Below are 7,541 nucleotides of genomic sequence, written 5' to 3'. Positions count from 1 at the left end.
GCGGTGAATCAAGCAGCAAGGATTGAGAATAAAATGGGACTAGTCAAACGCGAGGAATAAGGTCGCGCGCTAGGGTGGCATTTGCGACGAATGGGCAAGCTAAAGAGAATAGAATCGATTTGTGCGTCTTTGCCACACCGCTCTAGCAAAAGATTCTATTAACGATAGCTTACCGAGTTCCTTCCGAGAATCGAGCTTTTTCTTGCATTCGAGCACCCACTGCTGCGTTATCCGTTCGAGCGATCGCTGATCTGAAACATTTTGAAAAAGTCTTATTATTATCACCTTGACCGATGCTGCTGATACAGCTACCGAAAAAATGTTTGCAAATTCGATTAACCAAAACTTCTTACCTGCAATGATCGCACATGATGAAGCGTTTACTTTAGTTTACGACCCGTTTTAATTTCCAATACGATAATGACGAAAATTGATAACGTATCGGGTTTTAAATAATTAAGATATATTGTTCCGAAAGGGTATTTGGATAATCTGCCGAAACGTATAATTGGTCCCTGTGAACCGAGCCAACGCGGAGTCGCTACATCCGACGCTGTTTTTTTTTTTTTTTTTTTTTTTTAATTATTATTATTATTATTTATTTGTCCACATGCCGATATAATTCTCATTCCGGTTCCAAAAACTCCTCGAGCAGATGAATCGATCGCGCGCATCCATCCGCGCCAAAAGTTGTACGGGTATAAATTGCTCTTTCCGATTGAATGATAATATATTTGAACCAATGAAATATCATGCTTTTTTGCGTCGTCAAAGCAGAAATGAATAATCATTTTATTGAGTCCTTCGTCGAATAAAAAATACAAAAGATTGCGTGATAAAATTCTAGTCGAACGTTCGATCCATCGTTAACGAAGATGAAATTTATCGGGCCAAGTTTGGAGCCTTATTTCTTTTTTTTTCTATCTTTCCGTTATCCTTGTATCCGTTAGCATCTTCCCTATACTTGTCTTTGAGATCCATGCAAGCGCAAGATCCGCAGCAATTGCCAGTAGCCTCTTTCGCCCTTGAAATAAATATTTAATAATGAAATAATCATACCCGTCATCGATGATGATTGTTTTTATTGATGTTGTTATTGTTGTTGTTGTTGTTATTGTTGTTATTGTTATTATTATTAAAAGAGCGACGAACCCCGTGAAAATGAATGATAATCGTCGTGTTGATAGACGCGGTAGAGAATATTTATTTGCTGCTCGGTCGGTAAAAAATAATAAGAATGATTCAACGACTCGCACGATCGCGAATCTTTTGTTGATTTTATTGATGATTATTGTCAAATTAAATTGTGCACGTATATATGTACAAGAAATGGCTGTGGCTGGCTTAATAGCTGGTTTAATTCATTGTTGAAAATTAGTAATCAGATGTATAGGTGCTCGTATTTCGAATTATATTTCCATTTCGCATCGATCCAACGTCAACGACGGCCCAACAATAAATATAATGCTCTTGATAATATTATTTATGGGCGCAGCAACTTTTCTTGACGGGCCCCCTCGGAGGGTTTAGTGGTGCACCAGCAGCACCACCACCACCGGTGCAACAGTCACCGTTTTCCTCCTTCGTAGCAGCACAGCATTTCGAAGCAAAGCATCCACCCAACCTGTCCTGCTCCTCCACCAACCCTCTGCACATTTATTCGGGTTACGAGTTAATTCAATTTGCCGCTCTATATCTTCTATGTATCGACCTATATGCATAACGCTTTCTCCTCCCAAACATGCGTCCTTTCTTTATATTTACTTATTCTCGAAACCCGAGCACGTATCGATTTCATATTTTCGCTATAATAATACGACGTTAGGATTTTTCGAATGTTGCGCAATATATTTCGTCCGACCTCGATTCTAAATTCTCGACCCGTCAGCCGGGCGACAACAACGGGAACGACAAAAAGCGCGCCTAGTATAGAAATAGCGCTCTTTAAGCCGCTATTTCAACGGGCTACCGTTTTCTCTACCATTTGTCGCTTACTTTTTGTTGCATCGTCCGTCGGACTCCCTTTCTCCTCTCTCCCTTTCTCTCCTATCATCCTCTTTTCTATCGCCACTGGGAAAAACAATTTTTCTCATTATTTTCTTTATTGTAATACCAAAGATTAATAATTAATTAAATATATCAACGAGTAAAATGATAAAATTGAGATTTTCTTACGAGTGCATTCGTTTCAACTAACCCTTCACATTTGCAGGTAACTTGCCCACCGTAGCCCTTCTGACCGGTCACTTTTCTGGAATACGATCGAGAAATTGTATTGGAATCGTTGGAATCACGGGTCAAGAGGGAGGAAGGAAGGAAGCAAAAGAAAGGGAAGAAGAAAAAAGAAGAAAAAGAAGAAGAAGAAGAAGGCCTCTTTATTAAAATAGAAAAAGGAGACTCACGAGCAATGGTCGCACATGATGGCGAGCTTCAGTGATGCGAGATCTTCTCAAACTTGGTCTATTTCCGCAGATACTTGTTCCTCGTTTTTTTTTCCTACTTGTAATTTTTCTCCACACACGATAATTTATTTTTCCCTTCTCGCGGATCCAATTTCAGTCGGAAGTTGAAAAAAGTTTTGCGAAGAAGGCCATGATGAAATTTTGTTGACCAAATATAAGACGTGTCACGCTGCCATGGTTTTTTTCGTTTGTCCAGCCCCCCCCCCCCCTCCCGCCTCCTCTCCCTGCCTCTCATTCTTTTGTTACATCGATCATCGATTCTCTCGTGCACACCGGCGGTGGTGGTGGTGGGTGGTGGGTAGTAGCAGCGAAAAGTAATGTTTTTGCGCAAATTAACGTGACCGGAAGCGATATTTGTAAATCGGAGCGCTGGATGCCTCGCGCGAGGATAATTTTTTTATAAGCATTCGAGAAAATAATACTTATAATAATTGGAGTCGAGCCGCTACCGCGTCTCTTGATTCCGACGGACAAGACGATTCGGTCAATGTACGTGATTTGAAAATGGAATCGGCTCTCGAGACAAGTTATTGCGACTCTCCAAAAAAATCCATCCTCGCGAAGGGTAAAATGTAATAGCGATAAAAAATGTCGTTGAAAAAATCGCGATTCAAATATTTTGGTAAATTTTATAATATTTCTCGTGCGTGTGGAATCGAGGGTGGCCCGGTGCGTTGATTAGATAATAAGAGATAAGAGTCGTCAAGAGAGAAGATATTATAGAGTTAGAGTACGTAATATATTGTGTAAAGGCTATTACAAAAGCTGAAAAAGGCAGAGAATGAGCGTAGTTTTCGCGGGCTAGCACTGCTAGCAGCACCGATTTATTGTTCAGAGGCTTGGGTATGGTGCGACCGCGGGGGAGACGGCGAAGAGCATGGGAGCAGCGGGGCAATGAGCGTGTGAGGGAATAAGATCGAAGCAGCTCGCGCAAAGATTTAACTGGAAAAGGGCCAGTTATAGGGTGAGGCGGATGAGCCATATCGGCCGTTTTATCTCAGATACGTGATCCACGTGCGGACCGTTGATCCGTATACATTGTCGAACCTTGAACTATATTCGTGCGGATGGATGAAAAGGCGCGATGAAGAATATGTCGATAAAGGATTCTCCGTGAATGCGAGTAAAAGGTGGCACGGAAAAATTGGGAGGAAAAATCCGGAAAGGCTGAATTTGTTGGATCATCATCTCGATCGAGGGGAAATCCGTGCCAACGCAGACGTATTATCAGGGATATACCGTTCGCGCGAGATCCAATCGAAAATAAAAGATCAATATACCAGCACGGACCACGGATACGGATGAAAGATAAACTCGTATCCGAATATTAATCGCCTGTTTTTTTGCAGAGGAATATGTTTGGGCACAGGCTCGAGGGGGAACGAGAGCAACATAAAACGCGCGCGGCTGTTTTCATTGAATATGTATGATTATTATTCAACTGCATCGTCATCGCTGGTTATGTAAAGAAGCGGTAGGTTGTCGCACACGACAGGGAAACAAAACGAATTCGACGAATCCCGATATTCAATTATAACAAAATCCTATGGAAATCGACTTTTTAGCACTTCAATCCCGTATACGAATTGAAGGTTCGAAAAGGATTATGGAAGAAGCGCGCCGTTCGAGACTCTCAAACTCATCTCGAGAGATAAGGAGAGATAAGAGTCAATTATAAGAGTGAAATAACGTTTCTTTATTCCCAAGTTCAGAATGTCATTGTTTTCGCCTATTTATTTATTCTGCTCTACCAGCGGGGAGGGCTTTTTAATTTTTTCATCGTCGTTATGCAAATTTTAGAGACCGCAACGATCTTTGTTTGCGTTCAGGATCTATTTCATTTTCCATTTTTCTTCGTCAAGGTCGATTTTTCATAATAACGATTCTTGACTGTAAAGCGTCCAGAAATACGTCGAAAAAAGTCAAATTTCTTCATTTCAATCACCTGCTCCAAAAGTCGGAACAAAATTCACCTCGATATGTTAATAATTTTTTTTGTTTTTCAATAACTCTCAATATATCTCAATAACTAAATCAAATCTTTATGGTACTCCTCTTCTCCGTTCATAACTTCATATAACATGCATATATATTCAAGTCGGTGTGACGGTTTTTCTTTCGTGCTCTGCACTCTCACGGTTAAGGTTCGACGATGACGGCGGCGGCGGCGGCGGCGTCGACTGCGAAGGATTCCCCGGGATAAGACCCCTGCTTTTCCAATATGCTCTCTCATCTTGGCTCTCTCGCTCCAACGCTGCTCTCGCATCTTTCCCCGTATCTTGACTTTTTCTCGGTTCAGACGAACGAGACGCTTCGGAGTATCTGCGAGAAGAAAAAAGACAGGAGTAAAATGGCCGAGTGTAAAAGGTGACGTTCGTGTATCGTCGTCGGAGAATCGGATATACGCGGTATAAGACTCTTCGAAAGCCTTACCTCCGGCTGGGACTTGAAGTAACAACGTACTATCTCGTAAGCCTTGTCACATCCGTTTTTGCTCGCTAAATCCCCAAGAAACATTGTAATACAATTATATTTTCGTTTACCCAGTTGTTCTATCTCCGAGCCGTGTCTTATTCTTTTTTTTTTTTTTTTTTTTTTTTTTTTTTTTTTTTTTTTTTTTATCTTTGTCGGTATTAATGCTGCGCACGAATGAACGACTCAAAACGAAAAGCCGATGATGGACGCGATATGAACGTGGCGGTATGCGCGCACGAACGGTAATTATCGGAAAAAAATAAGTATATTATCGAGCGCTTCGATTGAAAATATTTCGAAAACATGATCAAACTCACACGAATTTTTGCACTTAAAAAGTGCCTTTCTGGATGACTCTTGAAGATTCGGTGGAAGATGACGAATTGCATTTTCAACGTCAACTTGGTCATCGCTTCGAATAATTCCATTTTTCATCATAAAACATCGGAGATAACACTTGAGTTTGTGATCAGCCTGATTAAAGTCCCCAGATTTGAGCTTCTTCAATGCGGCTTAAGAATGAAATGGTAGAAAAAATAAATAAGCACAATGAAAAATAAGGCACGAAGGCTCACAGATACTTATAAGGATTTCATACGGACGAATTGAAATACTCACCCCACGAGACACCGGTTTGTTTTCGACATTCTTTTCGTATATCGGCCCGTGTCGCTCTCTGAAATCAACGAAATATTAATTTTGAAAAATATTATAATATCTTTCGTATATTGCAAATATCTTTTTCCTCCGAAAATGCATCGACTCCCGGTGGGCTCAAAGATTATCGCGTTAGCTCACCGTTACTGAAAGAATAACGAGAAATCCTGCGACGAGGAGCTTAAAATTTTTCATCATTCACGAGTTGCTTCGCGAACATGCGAGAGGAAAATGAAAATTCATACGGACAAATTCGGTGCTTGAAAGCGCGGTGAAAGTCTCGGTAACGCTCGACCCAACAAAAAATAAATTACTCGAATCGCGTTTGGTACACTTATTCCGTACCAATGACTCAAACCAATCGATCATACGAGCTATAAATGTCAACATTAATGCGCGCTGCACGATCGATTAATCCTCTACTGGAAAAAAAAAAAAACTCTCCCCGCGCGTACATCGAATCGATTGAGTTACGTTTTTATCAAGAGATAAACATATTTCTGCGTACAAGAGAGAAAAAAAAGTCTCCGTTTAGCTGCTGTGCCTGTCCGTGACTACTTTATTTCACTTGTTTGTAACTCGGGGAAGAAATCCCACCGATTTTAATCAACTTCAGCGAATAAATTTGAAAACCCACTGGGAAATTAATTTTTTAATAATATTCTTCGAAAGCTGTTCGAAAACAGGATCAAAATGAAGATCTTAAAGGTCGGGTATTTCAAATGTTTTCATGGGAATCTCCATATTAATGAAGGGGTCGGATCATGCAGATAGGCACGAGGACTTTTTTTACCGCGTCACTGCTCGTAAAAAAAAAAATTGATCGCAAGACTCGTGCTTGGACCAACCGAGAATTTCGACGCTTCGGTAGCGCTCGAGACACAACGTAACGCAACAGCGGCGGTGACGACGACGACGACGACACCAACAATAGGATAGGAATTGAGCATCAGAAACGAATGGTGTTCGTGCAGTTAAAGAAATTAATTACTTCGCCGCAGCGAAGTAGCGAATAAAATGAAAGACAAAAGTTGTTGAAAAGACGCGGGGGTTGTAGGGTATGTTCGGAATGGTTGGTCGCGCAGTGCTTGTGCGAATTTCAAACTCACGCGGGATTGGAAAATGTTTTTATTGATACCTCTCGAACGAACGAACGAACGAACTCGGGGCTTGAAATTTTGGAATGTTGATATTTCGATTTTGTTTATATTCGCCCAACGGTTCCATGTCCGTTCGCGTACGTTTTCTTTCGATTACAGGATAAATTCCCTTACCCAAACAAAATTACCGTAACAAATGAATCTTTGCATCCGAATTCATTGACTACTCACCCGCGCATTTATACACATTGTGAAATATTTTCCGATTATTTTTCCGGCGGGAAAAACATTGATGGATCAACGTGCGCGCAATATACGCAACGCGCGGTGGAGCATATTTAATACACCGATCCGATAAAGCAAATGCGCGTTTGCCTTTCTCTCGATTTACCTCGCTCCCAATAAATATACTTACAATTGTTCCATATCAGAATCATAATATCACATTCAACACGATTTGCAGTTTGGACGGGATTACGGATTACCCAATACACACACACTATCTATATATATACCGGAGTTATATATCGCAGCAGTGAGCGACTCTTGAAGAAGCGGCACATTTTTTTCACACCTTTCTTCCTTCCATTATTATTTTTATCGATTGACATGTTTTGCATTTCTCATAATAACACTCTGCTGGATCGCAATGAAAAATCGTCATTATTGTTCATTCATCGAAGATTGCAATGTTCGAAATAATTCAACTGCGCGGCGTGACCGCGGACAAGCGATGGGACAAGGGTGAGACTACTACCATGCAGCAGCACGCGAGTTAACTATAATATAATTCATTTGGAATCATCGAAATATTACTATCGCACTAATTTCATTATTTCTACGAAAA

At 40.8% G+C, this 7,541-nt stretch overlaps 1 protein-coding gene across 5 annotated transcripts; it reads right to left on the bottom strand.

Annotated features, from left to right (window-relative positions):
* Window positions 1–4,134: 4,134 nt before the first annotated feature.
* LOC122406228 (general odorant-binding protein 56d-like) lies at window positions 4,135–7,541 on the bottom strand. 5 transcript variants are annotated; one of them, XM_043411548.1, is made up of 5 exons: window positions 7,210–7,333; window positions 5,556–5,613; window positions 5,255–5,449; window positions 4,896–4,960; window positions 4,623–4,784 (listed from the first exon to the last, which is right to left on the bottom strand). In XM_043411548.1, the coding sequence occupies exons 1-5, from the start codon at window positions 7,312–7,314 to the stop codon at window positions 4,758–4,760; spliced, it is 450 nt and encodes a 149-aa protein (XP_043267483.1). In that variant the 5' UTR covers window positions 7,315–7,333; the 3' UTR covers window positions 4,623–4,757. The 5 variants fall into 5 exon arrangements, with proteins under 5 accessions (XP_043267480.1, XP_043267482.1, XP_043267481.1 ...); XM_043411549.1 differs by lacking the exon at window positions 7,210–7,333 and adding an exon at window positions 5,736–6,014; XM_043411545.1 differs by lacking the exon at window positions 4,896–4,960 and having other exon boundaries at window positions 4,135–4,784; window positions 7,210–7,541.

The sequence above is a fragment of the Venturia canescens genome, chromosome 2, assembly GCF_019457755.1.
Source record: "Venturia canescens isolate UGA chromosome 2, ASM1945775v1, whole genome shotgun sequence".
NCBI lineage: Eukaryota > Metazoa > Arthropoda > Insecta > Hymenoptera > Ichneumonidae > Venturia > Venturia canescens.
This window is presented reverse-complemented; position numbering and strand designations above follow the sequence as displayed.